The sequence below is a fragment of the Brassica rapa genome, chromosome A10 (assembly GCF_000309985.2).
Source record: "Brassica rapa cultivar Chiifu-401-42 chromosome A10, CAAS_Brap_v3.01, whole genome shotgun sequence".
Taxonomy (NCBI): Eukaryota; Viridiplantae; Streptophyta; class Magnoliopsida; order Brassicales; family Brassicaceae; genus Brassica; species Brassica rapa.
Window position 1 is genome coordinate 18,023,880 of NC_024804.2, and position 25,657 is coordinate 18,049,536.

Consider the following 25,657-nt stretch of genomic DNA (forward strand, 5'->3'; position numbering starts at 1 on the left):
TAAAATTTCGTTTTTATTTTTTAATTCATTTATACATTTTATTCATTAAGGGTATAAACAATATTAACCACTCTAACTTTTAACGTGAGAGCTCGATTTCAAAAATTTACTTCGCAAATAATAGTATAGATAATCAGGTGGGCTAACATTTTAGCTTATTTAGAGCTTCTATAGTTATAGTATTTTCTGGGGAATAATGCATTGTAGTTTCCTTTACACCTCAAGTGACAGTCACTTGAGAGCTATGTATATGATTCAATTTGAGTCCAAAAACTCAAGAAAGTTCACTTTACAGTTCGAATCACTGTCGAAATAGCCTGTAAATGTATCAGAAGTTTTCTACACTTGTTTTGGCTAGTGCTTCCTTATACTATTAGTCAAAATATTTAAATCCACTGACAGCTATTTCCAACGGATATAATAGCAATGTCCAACGGTAACAACATCAATAATATTCACAGTACCTAATCCAATTATCAATCACCCGGCACATGGGATTAATGATTAATTACGAGTTTTCAAATTTTTTTAAAAGATAACTTAAAGTATTATGCCAAATGCATACTATATATAAAAGAAAACAAAAAGGGTCGTTGCTGTATATACAATTAAAGAATGGGTGGATCAAGTAGACAGAAAGACATGCGAAGTTGCAACTTCTTGATTCTTGAACTAAACATGTTAGCTGTCTCCCCACATTTGCCACGTCTTGCATATAAAGTTGGCTAAGATAATAATCTTCGAAAAACATATCACTACAAATTTTAGAACCTCTCTACAATTATATTCCCCAGCCATTCACATGCAGCTACGTCAAAAGCTTACTCACGTGATAAAAATTAACTTCTCCTAATTTAACATTTTTAATCCATGGTCTGTGCCTCTGTGGATTGTATACTAAGCAAAGTCAATATAATAAGATGTTAAAACTTCATCCGACTAATATTTTGGTATTCATCTTCCATATGTAATTCGGTTACCAAATAAAATATGTTCATTAGCCGTTATCAATATATGTAAATTAATCATGGTCCAATTATCTTCAATTCTGTTGGAAAAAAAACAAAATATTAATGCCTCGGCCTTGGAGTCTTGGAGAGTAGTAGACTCTGTTTAGCAACCCCATGTTCCAATTATGCGTTTGCATGTTAGTCTGCAAGTTTTATTTTTAATATATTAAAGATTTTAGGAATCTCGGTTTAACTAATTGAAATAATTCTTAACTAGGTGTTTTGCCCGCACTTGCGGGCTTAATAATTTTATAAAATTTTGTAAAGAAATATATTATCAATTCAAAAAAACTTGAATACGTTACTTTCATGCTTTTTAAAGATTTAATAATTAATTTAATATTAAATTTTCTATATACGCTAAAGTTTTTCATTTTAATAATATCTATTATTATGTAAAATAATCCTCAAAAAATTTATATATACATAAAACTATATACATGAATTTATAGTTATTTTAATATAATATAGTAAAAGATAGAAGATTTATGGGGTTTTAACGTTAAAACCCCTCAACTAAATTTTTTTTATATTGACATGTAATAAATATTATCTAAAATTATTTATTAAACTAATAATTGAGTATAAAATATTATTAATATTTTTTGAATAATATTAAGTTATATGTTTTCTGTGTGTTTTTAGTTTTAAATTTTTAGTATTTAAATTTTTTATTAAAATATGTTTTCGGATAACAACACAAAATATATTTGAATTATCTTTTATTTTAAAATATATCTTTCAGATTTTGGATAAGTTTTGTTTATTATTAATAATAACTTATCTAACCAAATAATTTTAAATTCGTTTTTATTTTTTAGTTAATTTATAGATTTTATTCATTAAGGGTATAAACGATATTAACCGCTCTAACTTTTAACGTGAGAGCTCGATTCCAAAAATTTACTTCGCAAATAATAGTATAGATTTCATCCCTCCCCTTTTTATACATCTCCTCCATTTTCCACAGACTTCACAACTCTCTAACAATCTCATAATCTCTCACTCTAAAACCAGAAGAAGAAGCATTATCTAGAAGGAAAAAAAAGTGAGAGATGGCTTCCAAAATGGTCCAAATTTTCTTGATAATGGCTCTCTTCGCTACATCAGCCCTCGCTCAAGCTCCCGCTCCTACACCAACCATCACTCCTCCTGCCGCAACACCCCCTCCCGTTGCAACTCCTCCTCCTGTAGCTACTCCTCCACCAGTGGCCACCCCACCACCAGCCGCAACCCCAGCCCCAGCCACCACTCCACCACCAGCCGCAACTCCAGCTCCCGCCACTACTCCACCATCAGCCGCTCCTTCTCCCTCTGATGTTCCCGCCGCATCTCCACCTGCGCCGGAAGGTCCCGCATCGAGCCCTGACGGTCTTGCTCCAGGGCCTTCAGAAGAAGCACCTGCACCAAGTGCCGCTTTCTCCAACAAAGCTTTCATCGCCGGAACCGCTTTCACCGCTATTATGTACGCCGCCGTTTTCGTTTGAGATTTTTTTTTATTTTTAAAGTTCACAATCTTCTTTCTTTTTTTTGTAATTTCACCCCAATTATTTCAAATCCTTGGTGTTATGTGAGAATTTCATTTATTTTCGTATTTCTCTACTTGATCGTTCAAATTTGTATGAAATTTGTCATGTGTCACGTGTGTCGGGTCGTGGAATGTAATTCGTGGTGGGAACCAATGGAATGCTGACGCGTGTAATTTACCATTGGAAGGGCTTTAAGTGGTCTGTCTGTCTGTGTAAAGGTGGAAATTTGTTTATGTAAATCCAGTGACAGATTAATCAAATAATTTCATTATACGTTCGTTTACAAAAACAAAAATTTGTAACACTACATGCCTTTTGAATTACACAAGGCCCATGTTATTCGTTCGTTTACAGAAATAAATTTTGTAACACTACATGCCTTTTTTGTACATTACACAAGAGGCCCATTATAGTTATGGTATGATCCAATTAGCCAATTTACTTTATTCCAATACTTGAAAATCACCACGTTGATGGCATTGATTTTCCAACTGGCAAGGCCATGGATCCATCTTTGTCCTCGCCTTTTAATTGTGACTCTGTTTGATCGTATTCATTTACTTCTCAATAATAGCTTCTTCTAGCTTGTTAGGAACAACATGTACAAAAAGGTTTTGTTTTCCAACAATTTTTGCGTGTGGTGCAAAGCGATGACAGTATAATTAGAACGGCAAAAGAATGCTAAGATATAACGGTACGATCTAAGCAAGAATGATTATGTAATTTTACTGCGTAAGTATGGGCACGCTTATACGATTACTCTTCGCATACTATACGGGATACGGCGCCTTACACTTTACTTACTACGAATACACAACTAATCGTTCCTTCCAGTTAATATCGACGTCAACCCTTATGGACTCTTCTAATAGGGATATTACGCTCAACCATTAATTGTTTGGAAGACCATGCATGAATACTCTAACTATTTAAAGATCAAATTGTTGACTCTTCAAATTATAGTTTCTTGCTCTGGGACATCAATATCGTTGGCCAAGCGGCCCAAGCCTATAGTTCCTTACTTATTGTCCTGATCTTTCTCCGTCAGATTAGTTGGAGTATTGAAGTCCCGTGTGGTTGAGGCTTGAAGTTTGAAGTTAATGATCAAGCTGGGTTTACATGTTTTCTTTTTTTTTTGCTAAGAAGGTTTACATGTTTTCACTTCCTTTTCATTTTGTGGTTGAAAATTGATCCGTGTGGTTCCGTTGGAATATGCTTTTGCCTTTATATATATCTAAGCAATCTTGGGCCTAGGTAATAATAGTTTTATTCATTGTCAATCTTGGGTCCTAGCTAATAGTTTCATTCATTGTCACGTTAATGGCATATAAAACGAGAGAAACGGAGTTGCCAAAGATATATAACATATATGGAATGAAAATGGAAGAGAGTAACGTTTAAAAGATATATTTGAATTACTCTATCTATCTTCTATCGTGTACACTTTATTATATTCTACTTTAATTTTCAGAAGATCGACCATGGCAGACAGAGAGATGGCTCCTCTGCTAAGGGCTCAAAATGCGGTGGAGGAAGGCGGGGATATATGGATAGAGACGAAGAAGCTATGGAGTATTGTTGGACCGGCAATATTCACCAGAGTCGCGACATATTTGTTCTTCCTCATCACTCAGTCGTTCGCGGGCCATCTTGGCGAGCTCGAACTCGCTGCCATCTCCATCGTCATCAACATCATCATTGGCTTCACCTATGGCCTTCTCGTACACAAACATATATAAACATTTTATGGCTTATATTTTTATTTTTAACCTTTTAAGAGGCTATATATTAAAATACCTTCGATAAGTCAAAATTTTGTTCAATAAATAGCACCAACATTTTTTTATTTATAAAATATCATTTATTAGAAGATAAAAATATTAATATATTTGAGTTTAGTATTTAATGATTGAATTTTAGGGTTTAGTATTATTATTATTATTTGGGGGGGGGGGGGGGATTTAGTATTTTATTGAAGAAAAAAAATTGAATACTATTTTTCTAACAAAAACTTATTTTTCTAACAAAAACTTTTAGAGGTGAAATTTATGAGATTTGCCCTATATATAAAAAATATTTTTTTAATTATATGCAGCTTGGAATGGCGAGTGCGTTGGAAACGTTGTGCGGTCAAGCCTTTGGAGCAAAGAAGTATGGCATGCTAGGAGTGTATATGCAGCGATCTTGGATTGTTCTCTTCTTGTTCTCCATCTTGCTCCTCCCTATGTTCTTCTTTGCAACCCCGATTCTTAAGTTTCTTGGCCAGCCTGAAGACATCGCCGAGCTCTCTGGTACCGTCGCTGTTTTGGCCATTCCTCTCCACTTTGCATTTGTCTTCGTTTGCCCTATCAGCCGATTTCTCCAATGCCAGCTCAAGAATGAAGTATGTAAATAAAATATCAATCCATTCAGAGGCTTAATAATAAGTTGTTAAAGATATTTTGACGTTTAGTCTAGTGCATGACTAAGGGCCTGACTGGTTTAACCGCACCGGTTGCGGTTGCGGTTGCGGGAGTTTGCGGATGCGGGTGGTTGCGGTTTCTAGCGGTTTTAAGAGATTTGTACGACTGGTTCTGCGGTTAGAAATTTGTGCGTTTGCGGGATATTTATGACTGGTTAACTACCAAATGCAGCAGCTGTTAAATAATAAATTAATAATATTTACATTTTATACAATTATAAAAATATCAAAAATAATAATATTATAATAAATATAAAATTTATATTTAGAAAGTTATAGTTTAAATTTTTTAAAAATATAGAAAATATTTTTATTTTAAAGTTTTATAATATTAATTAAAATTTAATTGATATATTTTAGCATTTTCATAATTTCACTTTAATTTTTTTATTGAATTTTTTTATTTTTGTATTTATATTGTTTTGGAAAAAAAAAAAAAATTTATCCTCCCGCAAACGCCCGCAACCGCAAACGCTAGCTGGAACCAGCTTTTGAATTTATGAGGTTCTGAGCGATTTGGAGCGATTTGGAGCGGTTTAGAGTGGTTTGAGCGATTGTTGCAAAACGCCAGCAACCGCTACTAACCGCAAAAGCTGCGTTTGCGGGTGGTAGCGGGAAAACCAGTCATACCCTAAGGGCCTGACTGGTTTAACCGCAGCGGTTGCGGTTGCGGTTGCGGGAGTTTGCGGATGCGGGTGGTTGCGGTTTCTAGCGGTTTTAAGAGATTTGTACGACTGGTTCTGCGGTTAGAAATTTGTGCGTTTGCGGGATATTTATGACTGGTTAACTACCAAATGCAGCAGCTGTTAAATAATAAATTAATAATATTTACATTTTATACAATTATAAAAATATCAAAAATAATAATATTATAATAAATATAAAATTTATATTTAGAAAGTTATAGTTTAAATTTTTTAAAAATATAGAAAATATTTTTATTTTAAAGTTTTATAATATTAATTAAAATTTAATTGATATATTTTAGCATTTTCATAATTTCACTTTAATTTTTTTATTGAATTTTTTTATTTTTGTATTTATATTGTTTTGGAAAAAAAAAAAAAATTTATCCTCCCGCAAACGCCCGCAACCGCAAACGCTAGCTGGAACCAGCTTTTGAATTTATGAGGTTCTGAGCGATTTGGAGCGATTTGGAGCGGTTTAGAGTGGTTTGAGCGATTGTTGCAAAACGCCAGCAACCGCTACTAACCGCAAAAGCTGCGTTTGCGGGTGGTAGCGGGAAAACCAGTCATACCCTAATTAGATAGACTGGAATGTTGATTGTTTCTAGTTTTTGGAATAGTTTTTGTTTTTTGTTTTTCCAAAAACCATTTTTCATCCAATCAAGCTTTTTGAGAAATAGTTTTCTTAAAATCTAAGGAAACTAATTTTTAGAATAACTGTTAATTTGTAAACAAAAACCAAAAACCAGTTTTTCCTAGTTTTTTGCTTGGAATTTTTGTTACATTTATTTACTATTACAAAATATAAAACGTACGTAATGCATTTGTTTTGGTAAACGCACGTGAGACATTTTAGTACTAGGCTGATACTCAAGGCACTCTATGCATGCTTGATTACTAATAATAAGTCTTGAGCACATCTATATAATACCTAAGGCACACATAAGGCATATTTCATCTATTTTAATTATAACACAGTATAGTTTTACTAAAATTATGACGATATTTAAATATTTTATCAAATAATAAAATGATGGTAACATTTTTTTTATTTAATAGAGTAAATTACATCTATGCTAATCATAACAAAACTTTATTTTACGAAAACTATTATAAAATATCTGAATGTTATTTTTATCTAATAATAAATTGATGTAATCAAAATAACTCATATAAATTGATAGTATCTTCTTTTTTATTTTTCCATAATAAACATTTAATTATTATTAATATTTTTTATTTTTAAAAGCAAAAATCTAAAATCACCATTCAAGTTTTTCAAAAGGCTAAAATCTACTGCAAAATCAAAAACAAAAAACTAAAAACCAATAACCAAAATCTAAAAACCAACAAAACAATCATCATCTGAGTATTATTAGGATAACGACATTTTTCATATAATGCATTTCATTTGTTTAGGTTATCAGTCACTATCTAAGTATATCCAGTTTTTCATTTCTTCCTTTAGCATAACATTCTCTTGATGAGCAAATAGTTACGTGATATTAATATCGCTAAATGTATTTGGTTAATATTCTTTTACAATATATTACCATCAGGTGCTAGCAATAACGGCTGGAGTGGCACTTGCAGTTCACATATTTGTGTCATGGCTTTTTGTGTACGGTCTTAAGCTTGGATTCATATGGACCATGATTACTTTTAGTTTGTCATGGTGGCTCAATGTCATCATCTTGTTTGTTTACATCGTACGGGGAGGTTGTCCGCTCACTTGGACTGGTTTCTCCATGGAAGCTTTCACGGGACTATGGGAATACGCTAAGCTCTCTGCCTCTTCCGGAATCATGCTTTGGTACTATACATTGGTTTAGACGCCACTTGTATCACATTTTTTTCTTATGTACATATCGAAAACAACTTACGGTAGATTTTTTCGAGAGACAGCTTGGAGTTTTGGTATTATAGGATTTTAATTGTGATGACTGGAAATCTGGAGGATGCAAAAACTGCTGTTGACTCTTTATCTATATGGTACGGAAAATATAGTCATCTATTGCTTTTTAGTTTAATATAGTATTGTAGTCAAATTTGTTCTGTATATCTTTTTGTTGAAAAACTTATACTTACAATTATCATGGCAGCATGTCGATAAATGGTTTGGAGCTGATGATTCCACTTGCTTTCTTCGCCGGAGCCGGGTAACTAATCAATCATATTTACTACAACCCTATACGTGGATATATATATATATATAAACCAAATTACCAAATCAAACACATTCTTTCAGGGTACGAGTGGCGAATGAATTAGGAGCAGGCAGCGGGAAAGGAGCAAGATTTGCAATGATCATATCAGTGACACAATCATTAATCATCGGAATAATCTTTTCAGTGCTCGTAGTGCTTCTTCGTGATCAAATCGGTTGGATTTTCTCTTCAAGTGAAACCATCACAAAAGCAGTTACCGATCTCTCTATTCTACTAGCGTTTACGATTCTTCTCAACAGTGTTCAGCCGGTTCTTTCCGGTACACCATCCAAAAAATTTCTTATCTCAAGATAAAACCAGACCAATGCTTGTGTGTTGAATGTTTTTTTATCATTAATTAAGGTGTTGCGGTCGGATCGGGTTGGCAATCATTTGTTGCATACGTAAATTTGGGAAGCTACTATTTCATTGGACTTCCTCTTGGATTTGTTATGGGCTGGATTTTCAAGTCTGGTATTAAGGGCAGTCAATCTCCTTTATGAATTTGATATCAATATTTTGTAGTGATCTTGATCGATCTATATCGTGACTATTATATGTTAATAGGGCATGTGGGCAGGTATGATATTCGGAGGAACTGCAGTTCAGACACTGATATTGATCTTTATCACCATGAGATGTGACTGGGAGAAAGAGGTAATTCAATTTTTGCTTATGTTATGTCTTGTTTTTAGGTATGTCTTTTAATTATATGATCGTTTTATTTCGAATTTACAGGTTCAGAAAGCAAATGCGCGCGTTAAAAAATGGTCTGTTTCCGATGAAGGAAATTGAAGACAATCGAATGTCAAAACTTATCATTATAATCACCATTGCTAGTACGTTACGTAAATCGGTGGTCGTGTCTGGTTCGGCTATCTAAACCTAAACCGGAGCAACGACCGATTTCTTTCTTTATAAATAAATAATTAAGGCTACTTTAACTACATATTTTTTTTTGTATGTATTATGATTAAGGAATATTATCATAACTATAAAAAATGACACATCTAGTTCGAAGACAAAAGGCAAAAATTTAGTTGTCGAACGGTTTATCACATAGCATAAGAAATGGTGGGATGCAAGAAATTGAAGAATGTATACAAAATATTAATTGGATCTCGTATGATTAAACCAGATAGTTAATCGGTATATATAGTAACCGGTTCGTAGTTTGTAAACCAAAACCTAAGCAATGGCGTGGTTGGTGAGAAATATACATGCTCTCCTTTCATGTTTCTTCTTTTCCAACAATTATTTTATACGCAAGTGGCCCGGTTCTATATAGAAGAAGAAGAGTATTAATTACATAATGACGAAGATAGTCAAGACAAAAAAATGGAGTTGTTAAGTTCGTGACAACCAGTATTGTGGACGTACATGGGATTGGGACATAAAGCGATGTAAACGGAATTATTGAGTGAAAGTCAAGGGTATGGTATTGGAGTTGAAATGAAAGAGGATTACAATGTTTTAAAATAATTGACGCATGCATGGTGGTTTAATGGTAAAATAAACCATCCTGAAAAGCGAGAGGGATCGTAGTTAGAGCGTTTCTAGCTTCTGAGTTTTGTTTCATGAGATTAGATGGTAACTGTTTTCCACAAAAGTCTCGGGAGTTAGCACAGTTTTTGGCTCTTAACCTACCGATTATTAAAAAAACAATATTTATATTATGTGTGTGTTACTCAATATCATCAGGTATCTGCTCTCATCTACTCCTTTAATTTATAGATTAGATAACTTTCCAGAAGATCGGCGATGGGAGAGAGAGACGACGAAACAGGAGGTGTAGAGAAGGCAAAGATTCCTTTGTTAAGGGATCGAAATGAAGCGGGGGAAGACGGAGATATACTGGTGGAGACGAAGAAGCTATGGCGTATCGTTGGACCAGCCATATTCACCAGAATCACCACCTACTTGATCCTCGTCATTACTCAGGCCTTTGCCGGCCACCTCGGCGAGCTTGAACTCGCCGCTATCTCCATCGTTAACAACGTCATCATCGGTTTCAACTTCGGCCTCCTTGTATACACGCACATAAGAAACACTATTTTTGGCTTGTATTATAATGTTCAACTTATCAAGAAACTATATTTTTTTATGCAGCTAGGAATGGCTAGTGCGTTGGAAACGCTGTGTGGTCAAGCGTTCGGAGCGAAAAAATATAACATGTTAGGAGTGTATTTGCAGCGGTCTTGGATTGTTCTCTTCTTTTTGGCTATCTTGCTTCTCCCTGTGTACTTCTTTGCAACTCCGATTCTTAAGTACTTGGGCCAGCCTGATGACATCGCCGAACTCTCTGGTACCATCGCAGTTTGGGTTATTCCTATCCATTTCGCATTTGCCTTCGTTTTCCCTCTCAACCGATTCCTCCAATGCCAGCTCAGGAATGTGGTATATATATGTAACATTTTCTAGTCTAGTTCATTTTTCATTCAGATAATAATTACAGTTAATAATCACTTGACAGCTTGTTCTAGCATAATAGTATCCTTCACTTTGTTCAAAAAAAAAAGTATCCTTCACATTGGCCATACTGAGTATGTTCCATGATAAAATTAATGCGAAATGGTGTTTGTCGCTTTACCACCAGGTGATTGCAATAGCATCTGGAGTGGCACTTGTAGTTCACATATTTGTGTGCTGGCTTTTTGTGTATGTTCTTGAACTAGGAGTCATTGGGACCATGGCTACTGTTAACGTCTCATGGTGGTTCAATTTACTCGTCTTATTTACTTACACCACTTGCGGTGGTTGTCCGCTCACTTGGACTGGTTTCTCCATCGAAGCTTTCACAGGACTATGGGAATTCGCTAAGCTCTCTGTCTCCTCCGGTATCATGATTTGGTAATACTCGTTAAACGCCACTGGTGTCGAATTTTTCCGTTATGTTTCCAACCACAACACGACTTCTTACGATAGACTTTTATCGAGACAGCTTGGAGAATTGGTATTATAAGATTTTAATCCTGATGACTGGAAATCTGAAGGATACAAAAATTGCTGTCGACTCCCTGGCTATATGGTACGTCATATATATATATATATATTTGAAGATTAATATTCAACATATGGAAAGCTTTAACTAAAAAAAATATGAAAAGCTTTCATATGATATTTAATTTATTTATCAACTAATTTTTTTATGATTACAAATGTTCATTTGGTAGCATGTCGATAAATGGACTGGAGCTGATGATTCCACTTGCTTTCCTCGCTGGGACCGGGTATAACCAATCTCTCTTTATTATGACTATAGTGTATATATAGTTTTATTTTTGTTTAGCTTGACTTGTATTACTTCATATTATTGAAAGGCCTCTTTATATTATGTAATATGATATATCTGTTTTTAAAGCGTACGAGTGGCAAATGAACTAGGAGCAGGCAGTGGGAAACGAGCGAGATTTGCAATGATCGTATCAGTGACACAGTCCTTGCTCATCGGAATAATATTTTCGGTGCTCGTTGTATTTCTTCATGATCAAATCGGTTGGATCTTCTCTTCAAGTGAAACCGTCATAAAAGCAGTCAATGATCTCTCTATTCTTTTAGCTTTTACCATTCTTCTCAACAGTGTCCAACCGGTTCTTTCCGGTACGTTACTAAAACAAGATAATTTGTTTGTTATTCCAGAATAACTCTGGTCAACGATTGTGAAGTGACTTTTTTTTTGTTAGGTGTTGCCATTGGTTCAGGTTGGCAATCATTCGTCGCATATATAAATTTGGGATGCTATTATTTCATCGGACTTCCACTTGGATTTGTTATGGGCTGGATTTTCAAATCTGGTGTTAAGGTAAAAGCCAGTTTTCTTTAATATAACAAATTTTAGAATTTAAAGATCAATAACCTATGTGTGTGTGTACTGTGATTTTATGTTATAGGGCATTTGGGGAGGTATGATATTCGGAGGAACTGGGATTCAAACATTGGTATTGATATTTATAGTTGTGAGATGTGACTGGGAAAAAGAGGTAACTCGATTTTTTTTGTTTATTGCTTTTGGTACATGTGTATGTCTTTTTAAAGCAATTGTTTTATCGTTTATTTGATATTTAATTGTAGGCACAAAAGGCAAGTGCGCGCGTTAGAAAATGGTCGACCTCAAACTCAGAGGCAATAAATTGAAGAGCGAAATTCCAAAAGATCCAGCTTACAAAAACGAAAAATTACTATATAAAGGTTTAATTCAATTGGCCTTGTCAAATTTATTTCTTATGGTTGAATCAATAATTTGGATTCTAAACAGAAGAATATATAGATCTAAATTGTAACAATACCACTGTAATAAGTTACAAAAAAAAAAAAACAATACCAGAGAGAAATTGTGTTCATAATGCGACAAACAATCAAAGATCGCAATTGTAGTTGGATGTTGTTCTCATCATTTTACTTTTGTAATTTGTTTTTTTTTTTTTTTTTGTAATGGGAAATTAGGTGATATAACCAAACAAAAATCCATAATTCATTATATAACCAAAATCACACTCTCTCTCCTCTTCTCTCTTCCTATCTCTCTCTAACCACTTTCTACAAAATTAATTTTACTTTTTTTTTTGTTATATCACAAATAAGCCCTTTTGTAATTTGTTGGTTTTCATTATTACGTATATATTTGTGAATCTGTTTATTATCTGATTAATAAATCTAAGCTGTTTAAAAAGAGGTTTGACTCAATTTCTTATATTAAGAGTGGTTGAAAGGACCGAATAAAATTGTACTGATCTATAACTAAGAGATATTAACTCGCATAATATTTTTAAAGATTTTCAGATTTGTTTTCAGAAAAAGCGATTCATAAATAAATAGAAAACAAAAAAAAAAACGCGTTGTATGTGGAATCAACTATAGCAAAAGCATATTTAATGGGATTTTCTTAGGGTGAAGTTTTTAGCGGAATATAAGAATTCGTCTCTTAATCTTTGACTAAAAAAACTAAGAATTGGTTCTTAAATAAGATATTTAAGAACCGGTTCTTAGCTTTTTTTATTTAAAAGCTAAGAAACGAGTTCTTATATTACGTTAAAAATCTCATCCTAAGAATTTCCTATTAAACATGCTCTAAGCTGCACTTATAAAATGCTCCATATGTTCCACTTCCATTGTTGGGTATCATTTAGTTTATTAGTTAATCTTTTATCGTCTTATTGTAAACACACATGCAAACTACTATTATTGGTTGACGTACGACAGAAAAGTAGTTAAAATAAAAGCCTGACTGCAGTGGAGTCTCCACTCAAAATGCTTTACTCTCATCTATTCTTCAGTCTCGTCCACGATCTTTACTTTTGAGAAGATGGGCGAAAGAGACGATGACGCACAAGGTACTCTAGAGAAGGCGAGGATTCCTTTGTTGAGGGATCAACATGCGGCGGAGGACGAAGGAGGAGGAATAGAGATAGAGACATGGATGGAAACGAAGAAGCTATGGCGTATCGTGGGACCGGCCATATTCTCCAGAGTCTCGACCTACTCGATCTTCGTCATTACTCAGGCTTTTGCCGGCCACCTGGGCGAGCTAGAACTCGCCGCCATATCCATCGTCCACAACGTCATCATCAGCTTCAGTTTCGGCCTCCTTGTATTCGCACACACACAAAACACTTTCTACCTTATAATATTATAATGTCTAGTTTTTTGAAGAAACTATTTTAATAAATATATGCAGCTAGGAATGGCGAGTGCGTTGGAAACGCTGTGCGGGCAAGCGTTTGGAGCCAAGAAGTATGACATGTTGGGAGTGTATATGCAGCGATCTTGGATCGTTCTCTTCTTATTCTGCATCTTGCTCCTTCCTATGTACTTGTTTGCGTCTCCTATTCTCAAGTTCTTTGGCCAGCCTGATGAAATTGCTGAGCTCACGGGTATTATCGCCCTTTGGACCATTCCTACCCATTTCGCATATGCCTTCTATTTACCTCTAAGCCGCTTCCTCCAGTGCCAGCTCGAGAATAGGGTATGTAACTAAATAAATATTTGAAAGGTCGCAAGGGAAAGGTGTCTGGTTAATATTCTCTTACAATAACAGGTGGTTGCATTTTCTTCTGGATTGGCACTTGTGGTTCACATATTTCTGTGCTGGCTTTTTGTGAACGGTCTTAAACTTGGAGTTATAGGGACTATGGCTACTATTAACGTGTCATGGTGGTTCAATGTATTCATCTTATTTACTTACACTACTTGTGGGGGTTGTCCGCTCACTTGGACCGGTTTCTCCAACGAAGCTTTCACCAAACTATGGGAATTCGCTAAGCTCTCTGCGTCCTCTGGAATCATGATTTGGTATTAATTCTTTAACCTCCACTTCTGCACATTTATTTGAGTTTGGGTTACATATTCAATACAACTTCTTACGGTATATTTTTTTCGAGAGACAGCTTGGAGTATTGGTATTATAAAATTTTAATTGTGATGACTGGAAATATGGAAGATACAAAAATTGCTGTCGACTCTCTGTCTATATGGTACGCCGAATTTATAGTACTTTTGGAGATTAGTATATAATATTTATATGTTATTTTCTGAACGTAAATCATATTTCATGGCAGCATGTCAATAAACGGTTTGGAAATGATGATTCCATTTGCTTTCTTTGCCGGGACCGGGTAATCAATCTCTCACTTTTATTACTAGCGAATAGATAGATGCTTGCATTTTTGCTTAGATCTTTAGTTAGACTACTTCAAATGGCTTAAAGTAGTTGATTAATTTATAAGACTAACTACAGTTTTTTTTTTTTTTGGAACGCTGACTACAATTTATAACATGCTTTATTGTAGCGTACGAGTGGCTAATGAATTAGGAGCAGGCAGTGGAAGAAGAGCTAGATTTGCAATGGTCGTATCAGTGACACAATCGTTAATGATCGGAATAATATTCTCGGTGCTCGTAGTATTTCTTCATGATCAAATCGGTTGGATTTTCTCTTCAAGTGAAACTGTCATAAAAGCTGTCGCTGATCTCTCTATTCTCCTAGCCTTCACGATTCTTCTCAACAGTGTTCAGCCAATTCTTTCCGGTTCGCCACAAAACAATATAGTTTCTTTTGGTATCCCAAATTAAACCGGGTCAAACCGTTGTGAAATGACTTTTGATTTTTCTTTAGGTGTTGCTGTTGGATCCGGTTGGCAATCATCCGTGGCATATATAAACTTAGGATGCTATTATTTCATTGGACTTCCACTTGGATTTGTTATGGGATGGATTTTCAAGTCTGGTGTCAAGGTAACCCTAGTTTTCTTTCTTTATTTGACATCAAATTAGAATATTAATGTAAATCTTAAATCTCTCTATGTTTATACTTCTCTTGTTATATGTTGGTACTAGGGTATTTGGGCTGGTATGATATTTGGAGGAACCGCGATTCAAACATTGATTTTGACCTGTATTGTTATGAGATGTGACTGGGAAAAAGAGGTAATTCAGTTCTAATGATTTTTTTTCTTATGATTTTGTTTGCTGCTTTTGGCTCAGGTATATGATTTTTTCATGTATGTTTATTTAATACAAATGGTTTGTGTTCATTTCAATTTTATAGGCCCAAAAAGCAAATGTTCGCGTTAAGAGATGGTCTGTCTCAAATTCAAGAAATTGAAGACTGCATTTCTACTTCAGCTTTAAATTATAAAAGCATCATACTAAAAACATGATGCTACTGCCAGATTGTATACATGTTTAAGAAATTATTGATGTTACCGTTAGATTTTTCCTATCGTCATATATTGCATTATTGCGGTGGGGTTTGCATGAATCTGTGGACCATGGACATATAAAGCCTAAAGCCTCAATTCAGCACGTTTTTTACGAGTCGGAAACTTGATTATAACTGTCAGATAAGCCGAAGGGAAATGGACACGTACACGATTTAAGACCATGGAACCAACGTATTAGTCAAGGACATCGCAAAAGCAACTTTTAGCATGCACACTTAGCAAGCAAATTAAACAAAGCTTGGGTTTGTAGTCTTTAACATTATAATTTGAGAAAAAAAACATTATAATTTGAGTTAGTTTTAATGATTCGGCTCATATTTTTAATAATTACTACGCGTATGTCATGAGACTGCTTTTTCCGTCAACGTTAAGAACTACAAAGAGTTTGATTGGTAACTCACATAGTAAAGTGGAGTAATATATTTTTTTTTTTTTGATCAAACAACAATTCCATTAACTTAAAGTCTCAACCTCCATCAGCGGAGGAAATACAAAGTAGAAAGGCACAACTTGACATATTACAAACACAAGAAAACACAACACATACATGTGAATCCTCAAAAGATAAGATAAGGGATCGAATAGCTAATAAGATCCAATGAACATCAGAAGACCAACTCTCTGAAAGGAGGCGACTGAGTTCATGGCAGTCTGACTTGCAAACCAGCTGAGAAATGCCCAAAAGGGCTAGACACTCTGCAACAAAGGCAGTGAGGTCATGATACCGGGACAATGAGCAACCAAGTCTTCGTGAGACCAAATAAATCTGATGCAATGTAAGGAAGCAAATACTGTTGCTTTTCTTTCCAAATTGCCACCAATGGTTAGAAAACAATACATACACCTCCACATTTAAATCACAGACATATAAAACCCTGCATACTGCAGAAAAGGAATGAGCCAAGGCAACATAATTACTACTGAAGAACCTGAGAACAGAGGAATGAGACCCCAAACCAACCAAGGCTATGAGTTCATTCTCAATGAGACTTTGCGTACTCTCCAAACTTCTTGACAAATGAACTATGAAACTTGGGACAATGAGCAACCAAGAGACGGAAGCAAATGCACAAGACACAGATTCATAATTCCAACTAGAGACCATGTCAATTTTTATATCAAGTACTAGTGAATAAACACAGATCTGAGGAACTTGAGGCCAGTAGATTAAGAGACCAAAATCGAACTTAACAGAGTTAGAACGAGCCGGATATAACCCGGAATTGAACCCGCATACTGCAGTAAAGGAGTCACAGAAAACCATAAGAACAAACACCACTGAAAATGATAGATTTACTAAACGGACGGACAGTATAATCACTGCAGAGTCGAAGAAGCGGCAAAGGAACAGGGACAGATCCGGTGGGTGGAGAGGAACGAAAAGGACATGAGGAGAGCACTCGACTGGCAAATCTAGGAGAAACACGAGCGGCGGCGGTTCTGGAGGCGGAGGAAGGAGCAACGGTGCAAAGGGACAAGGAACAAGCAGAGCCATGGAAGAAAGGAAGAGGAGGGAGAAAGAGGAGTGTTCTCGTCGGTGGGTGAGAGGCCACACCGACGGCGGCGAAGACGTTCACAGGAAAACCCTAATGGGGTTGGGAGAAAAAATGTGTTTTTTTTTTACACAACAAAAAATAAGTGGAGTAATATAAAATGGTAAAAATGAGAGTAAACCAGAAAGTGGAAAAAAAGAGAAAATAATTTTATTCTTAACAGAAAGTAGAGTAATAATGAATGTACATTTTCTCCTGTTTTAACAGTAAATAGAGTAATTTAAGAAAAATATAATTTCACTTGATTGGCTACACTTCAGCGTTAACTGGAGTAATAAATTTGCCAGCGTGAATATTAACGCCAAAGATGTTATTCAATCACAACCAAAGTGATGTAGTGGATAAATTCGAGATTAGACTACGTAACAAGAGGGACCTAATTAAAAACACCTTTTCTCTCCCAACCCCATTAGGGTTTTCCTGTGAACGTCTTCGCCGCCGTCGGTGTGGCCTCTCGCCCACCGACGAGAACACTCCTCTTTCTCCCTCCTCTTCCTTTCTTCCATGGTTCTGCTTGTTCCTTGTCCCTTTGCACCGTTGCTCCTTCCTCCGCCTCCAGAACCGCCGCCGCTCGTGTTTCTCCTAGATCTGCCAGTCGAGTGCTCTCCTCATGTCCTTTCCGTTCCTCTCCACCCACCGGATCTGTCCCTGTTCCTTTGCCGCTTCTTCGACTCTACAGTGATTATACTGTCCGTCCGTTTAGTAAATCTATCATTTTCAGTGGTGTTTGTTCTTATGGTTTTCTGTGACTCCTTTACTGCAGTATGCGGGTTCAATTCCGGGTTATATCCGGCTCGTTCTAACTCTGTTAAGTTCGATTTTGGTCTCTTAATCTACTGGCCTCAAGTTCCTCAGATCTGTGTTTATTCACTAGTACTTGATATAAAAATTGACATGGTCTCTGGTTGGAATTATGAATCTGTGTCTTGTGCATTTGCTTCCGTCTCTTGGTTGCTCATTGTCCCAAGTTTCATAGTTCGTTTGTCAAGAAGTTTGGAGAGTACGCAAAGTCTCATTGAGAATGAACTCATAGCCTTGGTTGGTTTGGGGTCTCATTCCTCTGTTCTCAGGTTCTTCAGTAGCAATTATGTTGCCTTGGCTCATTCCTTTTCTGCAGTATGCAGGGTTTTATATGTCTGTGATTTAAATGTGGAGGTGTATGTATTTTTTCTAACCATTGGTGGCAATTTGGAAAGAAAAGCAACAATATTTGCTTCCTTACATTGCATCAGATTTATTTGGTCTCACGAAGACTTGGTTGCTCATTGTCCCGGTATCATGACCTCACTGCCTTTGTTGCAGAGTGTCTAGCCCTTTTGGGCATTTCTCAGCTGGTTTGCAAGTCAGACTGCCATGAACTCAATCGCCTCCTTTCAGAGAGTTGGTCTTCTGATGTTCATTGGATCTTATTAGCTATTCGATCCCTTATCTTATCTTTTGAGGATTCACATGTATGTGTTGTGTTTTCTTGTGTTTGTAATATGGCAAGTTGTGCCTTTCTACTTTGTATTTCCTCCGTTGATGGAGGTTGAGACTTTAAGTTAATGGAATTGTTGTTTGATCAAAAAAAAAAACTACGTAACAAGCTGGGGTGTTACGTTCTTTCACCAAAACAAAATTTTATCCCTTACCAACCTAATTGTGACATCTCATTTACTGTGGCTAATTGATTGTTTGGTGGTTGTTTTGTCGTACATGTGTCCCAAGCTCCCCTTTAAAGCTTCCCCGCTGGTTTCCGAAACCATGACATCAAGCAGTGTGGGCGTGGATGGCCTATAAACAATGAGGCTGAATTGTTAAGCAAAACCACTGATATAGAATAATACAATGTAGAAACAATAGATCATTAAAGGAAAAAAAATATAAGATATATTCTATTCTGAGGTATAATAAAAGTTTAATTAAGATGTGACTAATGTTTTCATATTTTGATATACAATTTTTTTTTTCAAAATCAAGAACTTCAGGAAAAAAATAAATAAATTTAAAACATTTTTCAAAATTAAGAATTTTAGGAAATAGTATTTTTTATAATTAAAAAAAAAACGCCACTAGCATTTTGTGGTGAAAAATACCACATGAATTTGTTCCACATATGGTATAAATTTTATTATTTTTGCTTTAGTCACGTGCGGATATATATGTATTTTATATATTTTTGGTTGAATGGTGACAGGATTGGTTGAAATGAATAATGCACTTGAACAGTACGTCTCATCAGTCTCTTCATCCACACCCTCTATCTCAAATCAGGTTACTTTTATTTTTTGGTAATCGTCAAATCAGGTTACTTCATCTACTCATCTTAGTTTTTAATTTCCAGAAGATCCGGCAATGGAAGAGAGAGCCGACGAAGCACAAGGTCCTCTAGAGAAGGCGATGGCTCCTCTGTTAGGGGATGACAATGTGGCGGAAGAGAAAGACATAAAAACAAAGAGAAAGATATGGATGGAGACGAAGAAGCTATGGCGTATTGTTGGACCAGCCATATTCACTAGGGTCTCCACCTATTCGATCTTCATCATCACTCAGGCCTTCGCCGGCCACCTCGGCGAGCTTGAGCTAGCCGCCATATCCATCGTCAACAACGTCATCGTTGGCTTCAACTATGGCCTCCTCGTACGTATATATAATACACAAACATATTTTCTAGCTTCTATTTATAATGTTGGGTTAATATATGAAGAAACTACAAATATTTATATGCAGCTTGGAATGGCCACGGCGTTGGAAACGTTGTGCGGTCAAGCGTATGGAGCGAAGAAGTATGACAAGTTGGGAGTGTATTTGCAGCGATCTTGGATTGTTCTCTTCTTGTGCTCCATCTTGCTACTCCCTGTGTACTTCTTCACGTCTCCGATTCTTAAGTTCGTCGGCCAGCCTGATGACATCGCCGAGCTCTCTGGTACCGTAGCCGTTTGGGCCATTCCTGCCCATTTCTCATTTGCATTCTTTTTTCCTATCAACAGATTCCTCCAATCCCAGCTCAAGAATATGGTATGTACCTTTTTATGGTATGTTCCTTAAGATTTGAAATGTCACAACGTGGCGGGTTAGTCCAAGTACTTTGTGGACTAGACGGCTCTGTTCCTGGGGTAGATTGTGCGAGTCTTCGTAAAATATGTTTGCAAGAGACAAATTATAAATGACTAAAATAAATAACACATAAAGGTTTATGGACGAAATTGTACAAGATTCTCATAATACATAAGTTAGGTATAACATGCGTAGGTTTATATAGAGAAAAAAATCAATCTAAATTTTATAGAGATTAATAATCAATCTGATTTTCTAGACTACTATATATAAAATACGATATTGTGTTTTTTTAGATTATTCCTGATACGTCTATTTTGTAGATTTTCCAGTACAAATTTTTGTTTTATGTACCACTTAATATATTCTGTGTGTTTTAACTTGTTTTGTCCCGTAGTTTTGGGTGAACTGGCTAAGCTAAAAACATTAAAACCTGAAAATAAAAATCGACCATTTTTCATTTTCCTATAAAATAGTTCATTTTTTCTTGATATTAATATTGCTAAATGCTAAATGCTAAATGTCTCTTACTTATATTTCCGCCAGGTGATTGCAATCTCCTCAGGATTGGCATTTGTGGTACACATATTTGTGTGTTGGCTTTTTGTGTATGTTCTTAAACTTGGAGTCATAGGGACCATCGCTACTGCTAATGTGTCATGGTGGCTCAATGTCTTCATCTTATTTACATACACCACTTGTGGCGGTTGTCCGCTCACTTGGACCGGTTTCTCCGTCGAAGCTTTCACTAGACTATGGGAGTTCACTAAGCTCTCTGCATCCTCTGGAATCATGCTTTGGTATCTGTCGCCTTTTTTCTTTTTATGGTTTTAAGGAACGGAACACAACTTCTTACGGTAGATTTTTTACTTGGATAGCTTGGAGAATTGGTATTATAGGATTTTAATTGTGATGACAGGAAATCTCCAGGACGCAAAAATTGCTGTCGACTCTATGTCTATATGGTACGTCAAATATATAGTTTTGGAAATTAATATAATGTACCTGAAAAGTTTTATAATGCCATATTCAATTGATGTAGCGGAAGCCTTATAAGATAGAACTAGAGGTCCGTTGATTCTTAGAATACCCGGAAAACTAGGATAATCACAAAGATCTTATTTAGTCTAAGAATGCCTAAGATCAATGTCTTCTTAAATTCGTTGAGATCACCTATGATCTAGCCGAAAACAAGGAATAAAGAGAAATCTCTTAACTTTTTATTAATCAAATCATAAACTGAATACAAACTTAAGCCTAGACGGCTATATATAAGAAATTATAAAACCCTAAAATATTAAAGATAATTATCCAAATAATAAATAAAACACTAAATAATTAAGATATTTATTCTAAATATCTATTTACATCATTCATGCTGCATATTACTATGGACAAATTTTAATAGTAAACATTTTAATCGACAGCATGTTGATAAATGGTCTGGAGACGATGATTCCACTTGCTTTTTTCGCGGGGACCAGGTATAACCAATCTCTTACTTTGTTACTGATATATATACTTTCCTTTTGTTTCGTTTGGTCAAAATTATTCATGACACCAAGAACAATTAGATCTGGTTATACTAGTTCACTTTATAAGCCTAGCTATAATTATCTCTTCTTCATATTATTCCTAGTCTAGTTGCTTCAAGACAAATCATTTATTAAGATTGATTAGGATTATAACATGTTTTTGTAGTGTACGAGTAGCGAATGAATTAGGAGCAGGAAACGGGGGAAAAGCAAGGTTTGCAATGATCATATCAGTGATACAATCGTTAATCATCGGAATAATCCTATCTGTGCTCGTAGTCTTTCTTCATAATCAAATCGGTTGGATCTTCTCTTCAAGCGAAGCTGTTATAAAAGCAGTGAATAACCTTTCTATTCTTTTAGCGTTTACGATTCTTCTCAACAGCGTCTATCCCGTTCTTTCCGGTAAGTCACACAGACAAAACAACATTTCTTTCAAAAAACTAAGATAAACTGGGTCAACGCTTACGTGTTGACTTTGGTTAGGTGCTGCGGTTGGTTCGGGTTGGCAGTCAGTAGTGGCATACATTAATCTAGGATGCTACTATTTCATTGGACTTCCACTTGGATTTGTCATGGGTTGGGTTTTCAACACCGGTGTCAAGGTAAATGCAAGTTTTATTTGTTTATTTTCAAAGTTTATCTCGACCCTTTTCTCTCTACAGTTTTAATAAATATGCATATTGCTATTACACGTTAAAAGGGTATTTGGGCTGGTATGATATTCGGAGGAACCGCTATTCAGACGTTTATATTGATTTTTATTACTATGAGATGTGACTGGGAGAATGAGGTAATTCAGTTCTTTTGGTTATATATGGTTATTGCTCATATATGGTTTATTTCATCATCATGCGTCTCTTTTTAACACAATTGTTTCGTCGTTTCTTTCAAATTTGTAGGCACAAAAAGCAAGCATGCGCGTTAAAAATTGGCAGGTCTCTGATGCAAGAAAATGAAAGTGAAATCTTAAATGTTCCATAATATTGTCTCTGGAGCATATGTTTTGAAATAAGTGACTAAGCCCAATACATATTGTATCATGTCAATCACATAAACAAATGATCGAAGGCCACAGCTGGAGCAATGACCGATTTGTTTTCTTTATGAATGTTTTATAACAGAATAGGAAATTAAGTACACCTTGACTTCATAATAATCTTAATTCTTTACATAAGGAATTACTTATACACACTCGTCTTCGTGGGAGGAAGAAGTAAGCATTATTATTTAAAAAAAAAATCCCATTCCAAGACAAACAAAATTCAAAACTAGTGAAACGCCAACCTAAGCGTAAACCGGATATTTTCTCACCTAACTGAGCCAATCAGCTCTCAAACCTTAACTTATAGAGGATGAACTGGACCGGTTCATTCGTCAAAGCCTAGTCATCAAAAGTTTCCCACTCGGACTCCCGTTTTAACAACTCGCTCATTGCTATCTCAGAGTCGTCGAATGTTACCCATTCGGTCTGAACCGAACTTGCTAGTTCAACCATCTCCTCATCGTCCTTAACCGTTGTCTGAACCAAACCGGTAAAGTTAACCATCTCCTTATCGCTATGTACCATATCGGCCTTCAATGTTTCAACCAAACACCAGAAATCTTCTGCCAAACGTCTATAACGCCAGAAAAATCCTCTCAAACTCTCCTTGCATTCTTCAAGTCTCATCAAAACCAACCTTAAATCGTTCAAACTGGAATCACCAACCGGTTCCGGTTTAGTCAATCTTTCATTCAACACTTGAAGCCGTATCATAACCAATATTACAACCGTAAAGTAGTCTTGAATCACGAGCTCTCTGATCTCGTCCACGATCTTGTTCTGGAACAAAAGTGGAGTATCCGGTCTAGTACATATATGCTCAAGGAAAGTCACAAGAGAGTCGGTCTGTCTCATTATGTACCCGGTTTGGTAAGACGAAACACAATCTTTCTCTTTAGATTTCTCTTTTGAGCTCTCCATTAAATTTGGAAAAGACCCTGCTACCTTCAAAATCCACGAGAGACTATCCAAATATCGTCCATACCTGAATAAAGCCAAACACACACACACACAAAGGAAAAAACTTCTTAGTATTATAATATCCAAGTCGGTAACCGATATGAACGCGTCCAAGTTATTAGATATATGTCATAGTCACATCAAATAATAGAAAAAAGGGAAAAATAATTACCATATGATCCATGGTGATAATTCTATTGTGAGATTAGAAGATAGGTCTGAGAAATCATTCAGTTTCAGACTGTTTCTACCGCGATCAAGTCCTTCAAACTTGTATCTCGATGATTTGATAAGTATGTGGAAGACTATGAGAGACTTGATGGCCACAAAAGCATTCTTTGTGACTTGTAACCTCCACATAACCGCCCCAAAAGCTACCGGGGCATGACGACCATTGGAGTAAGAGACGACGTCGGAGATGTAGTTGCTATCGGGTGGTTTATGAGAAGTATGAGTCGTTGACTTCAAAAGGGCTAAGTGAATATATTTGACCGACTTCGAACTGAAACTATAGAACAAACTGGCTTTGCATATTGAAGCTTTGTCTTTGACTTTTCCGATTATTAGAGATTTGAGTTTTGCCATCCTCTTTTGGCAGAAGAAAAGAAGAAATAAAAAAGTGGGTTGCTTGATTAATTATGTGAGTCTTGGTTCTTATAGTCGTCAAAGTTTTATTCACTTTTCTTATTCGCAGAGTTTCCTTTTTAATTAAGGGAAAATATATGTGGGGTTTCTTTTGTGAAGATTCAAATGTGTCCAAGTCTCCTTTTCCATTACGAGTTTTGTGGATATCTTCTATTTCCAAAGTCACTAGTTCATATTTTATTGATATTAATCATTGACAAGTTCGTAGTCAACATCACATAATAGACCAATTATATAATATAATATTATTTTTTAAAATAAATTTTGTCGATTGTGTTGTGGATGAATAAGTTTCCCAGTATTTTAATCTATAAGAACTAAATATTTTAATACATGTCATAATGCGTGTAATCAATACAAAAGCTAAAGAAATGACCTAAGACTTTTCAATTGAGGAGCGAGTCCGTCCATGATGTATAGAAAGAACAAAAAAATAAACATAGGATATGTCGGCATGAGGTTCAATTGCAACAGCAGCCGGTAGCCACCAGCGAATTCCATTGACGCGTAAGAAAAAAACTCAATTTGATGTCTAAAATATTGGAAGATAAAATTTGGTTATATTTTTTCATAACAAGATGCTGGGGACCAAACTGGTCAGGTCAAGCGCACATCCGTCAGAATAATTCATGTAAGCCACAGTCGCATGGACTATGCAGACCCATTTGGAATTGACCATAGTTTGGAGCATGCATGCTGAGGGATCTATAAACCATATCATAGAAGACCAAACTGTCATCTCAATTTCTGCGAGTGCCATGCAGTTTATCTATATGTATACATCGACCCAACATAGTGCTATACTAATATCAACCATGGGGTTGATGATCTACTTAATTATCATATCATCAATGGCTCTATCAAAAACACTCTATACCCAAATCTGAGGCCAGGAACGAGTACGACCACAATGTAGGCTACATGTCATATATCTAATTTTCAACATTGAAAATTGGTTGTACCAAATAGTATGAACGATCCATGACATTACATCTCCCATCAACCAGAAAAAAAATTAATGATTACATAGCAGCATCGTATGTGTCCTCTAAGATACATTTAAGATTTGCAATTACAAAACAAATTGACACATGAAAAAACGGTTTTTAAAAAAGAAACCAGATGATATAAATTTCTAAAGTGTGAAATAACCCAAAAAGGCGCCAAAATATGCTTAATATTAAATGGGCCTAAGGCCTATGCCCCATTCCACGGCCCTGCGGCCTTATAATGGAAACGAGGAACGGAAAGAGAATAAATCGACACATACAC

General features: G+C 35.7%; 6 protein-coding genes across 7 annotated transcripts; 5 read left to right on the top strand and 1 right to left on the bottom strand.

Moving 5' to 3' along the window:
* The first annotated feature begins 1,910 nt into the window (after positions 1-1,910).
* Positions 1,911-2,607, top strand: LOC103846806 (classical arabinogalactan protein 4). Its single transcript, XM_009123805.3, has one exon. The coding sequence runs from the start codon at positions 2,066-2,068 to the stop codon at positions 2,495-2,497; it is 432 nt and encodes a 143-aa protein (XP_009122053.1). The 5' UTR covers positions 1,911-2,065; the 3' UTR covers positions 2,498-2,607.
* A 439-nt stretch (positions 2,608-3,046) lies between these two features.
* Positions 3,047-22,923, top strand: LOC103846812 (protein DETOXIFICATION 28-like). The gene is made up of 8 exons (XM_033282184.1): positions 3,047-4,260; positions 4,635-4,922; positions 7,246-7,499; positions 7,592-7,678; positions 7,789-7,845; positions 7,935-8,173; positions 8,257-8,550; positions 22,638-22,923. Exons 1-7 carry the CDS (start codon positions 4,021-4,023, stop codon positions 8,394-8,396), a joined length of 1,305 nt encoding a protein of 434 aa, XP_033138075.1. The 5' UTR covers positions 3,047-4,020; the 3' UTR covers positions 8,397-8,550; positions 22,638-22,923.
* On the top strand, positions 8,416-12,249 carry LOC103846811 (protein DETOXIFICATION 28). Its single transcript, XM_033282183.1, has 10 exons — positions 8,416-8,550; positions 8,632-9,921; positions 10,003-10,290; positions 10,490-10,743; positions 10,835-10,921; positions 11,067-11,123; positions 11,255-11,493; positions 11,577-11,695; positions 11,784-11,873; positions 11,965-12,249. Exons 2-10 carry the CDS (start codon positions 9,655-9,657, stop codon positions 12,025-12,027), a joined length of 1,464 nt encoding a protein of 487 aa, XP_033138074.1. The 5' UTR covers positions 8,416-8,550; positions 8,632-9,654; the 3' UTR covers positions 12,028-12,249.
* Positions 12,930-15,695, top strand: LOC103846810 (protein DETOXIFICATION 28). The gene is made up of 9 exons (XM_009123811.3): positions 12,930-13,480; positions 13,568-13,855; positions 13,928-14,181; positions 14,277-14,363; positions 14,448-14,504; positions 14,679-14,917; positions 15,005-15,123; positions 15,226-15,315; positions 15,437-15,695. The coding sequence occupies exons 1-9, from the start codon at positions 13,196-13,198 to the stop codon at positions 15,491-15,493; spliced, it is 1,476 nt and encodes a 491-aa protein (XP_009122059.1). The 5' UTR covers positions 12,930-13,195; the 3' UTR covers positions 15,494-15,695.
* On the top strand, positions 18,348-22,842 carry LOC103846809 (protein DETOXIFICATION 28). Of its 2 annotated transcripts, none has more exons than XM_018655691.2 (10): positions 18,348-19,417; positions 19,491-19,783; positions 19,874-20,161; positions 20,747-21,000; positions 21,079-21,165; positions 21,628-21,684; positions 21,902-22,140; positions 22,222-22,340; positions 22,439-22,528; positions 22,638-22,842. In XM_018655691.2, exons 2-10 carry the CDS (start codon positions 19,499-19,501, stop codon positions 22,692-22,694), a joined length of 1,476 nt encoding a protein of 491 aa, XP_018511207.1. In that variant the 5' UTR covers positions 18,348-19,417; positions 19,491-19,498; the 3' UTR covers positions 22,695-22,842. The 2 variants fall into 2 exon arrangements, with proteins under 2 accessions (XP_018511207.1, XP_009122057.1); XM_009123809.3 differs by having other exon boundaries at positions 18,349-19,417; positions 19,488-19,783.
* On the bottom strand, positions 22,869-25,552 carry LOC103846808 (putative clathrin assembly protein At5g10410). Its single transcript, XM_009123806.3, has 2 exons — positions 23,913-25,552; positions 22,869-23,765 (listed from the first exon to the last, which is right to left on the bottom strand). Exons 1-2 carry the CDS (start codon positions 24,323-24,325, stop codon positions 23,120-23,122), a joined length of 1,059 nt encoding a protein of 352 aa, XP_009122054.1. The 5' UTR covers positions 24,326-25,552; the 3' UTR covers positions 22,869-23,119.
* Positions 25,553-25,657: the final 105 nt, after the last annotated feature.

Bases quoted from the DNA above. Each gene is read 5' to 3' on its own strand.
- LOC103846806 (XM_009123805.3), top strand. From the start codon at position 2,066: ATGGCTTCCAAAATGGTCCAAATTTTCTTGATAATGGCTCTCTTCGCT.
- LOC103846812 (XM_033282184.1), top strand. From the start codon at position 4,021: ATGGCAGACAGAGAGATGGCTCCTCTGCTAAGGGCTCAAAATGCGGTG. The intron at 4,261-4,634 runs GTACACAAACAT...AATTATATGCAG, and splicing joins GCTTCACCTATGGCCTTCTC to CTTGGAATGGCGAGTGCGTT. The intron at 7,679-7,788 runs GTACGGAAAATA...TTATCATGGCAG, and splicing joins GTTGACTCTTTATCTATATG to CATGTCGATAAATGGTTTGG.
- LOC103846811 (XM_033282183.1), top strand. From the start codon at position 9,655: ATGGGAGAGAGAGACGACGAAACAGGAGGTGTAGAGAAGGCAAAGATT. The intron at 11,124-11,254 runs GTATAACCAATC...CTGTTTTTAAAG, and splicing joins GCTTTCCTCGCTGGGACCGG to CGTACGAGTGGCAAATGAAC. The intron at 11,696-11,783 runs GTAAAAGCCAGT...TTTATGTTATAG, and splicing joins TTTTCAAATCTGGTGTTAAG to GGCATTTGGGGAGGTATGAT.
- LOC103846810 (XM_009123811.3), top strand. From the start codon at position 13,196: ATGGGCGAAAGAGACGATGACGCACAAGGTACTCTAGAGAAGGCGAGG. The intron at 14,918-15,004 runs GTTCGCCACAAA...ATTTTTCTTTAG, and splicing joins TGTTCAGCCAATTCTTTCCG to GTGTTGCTGTTGGATCCGGT. The intron at 15,124-15,225 runs GTAACCCTAGTT...TGTTGGTACTAG, and splicing joins TTTTCAAGTCTGGTGTCAAG to GGTATTTGGGCTGGTATGAT.
- LOC103846809 (XM_018655691.2), top strand. From the start codon at position 19,499: ATGGAAGAGAGAGCCGACGAAGCACAAGGTCCTCTAGAGAAGGCGATG. The intron at 21,001-21,078 runs GTATCTGTCGCC...TTACTTGGATAG, and splicing joins TCCTCTGGAATCATGCTTTG to CTTGGAGAATTGGTATTATA. The intron at 21,685-21,901 runs GTATAACCAATC...ATGTTTTTGTAG, and splicing joins GCTTTTTTCGCGGGGACCAG to TGTACGAGTAGCGAATGAAT.
- LOC103846808 (XM_009123806.3), bottom strand. From the start codon at position 24,325: ATGGCAAAACTCAAATCTCTAATAATCGGAAAAGTCAAAGACAAAGCT. The intron at 23,766-23,912 runs GTAATTATTTTT...GGCTTTATTCAG, and splicing joins TTATCACCATGGATCATATG to GTATGGACGATATTTGGATA.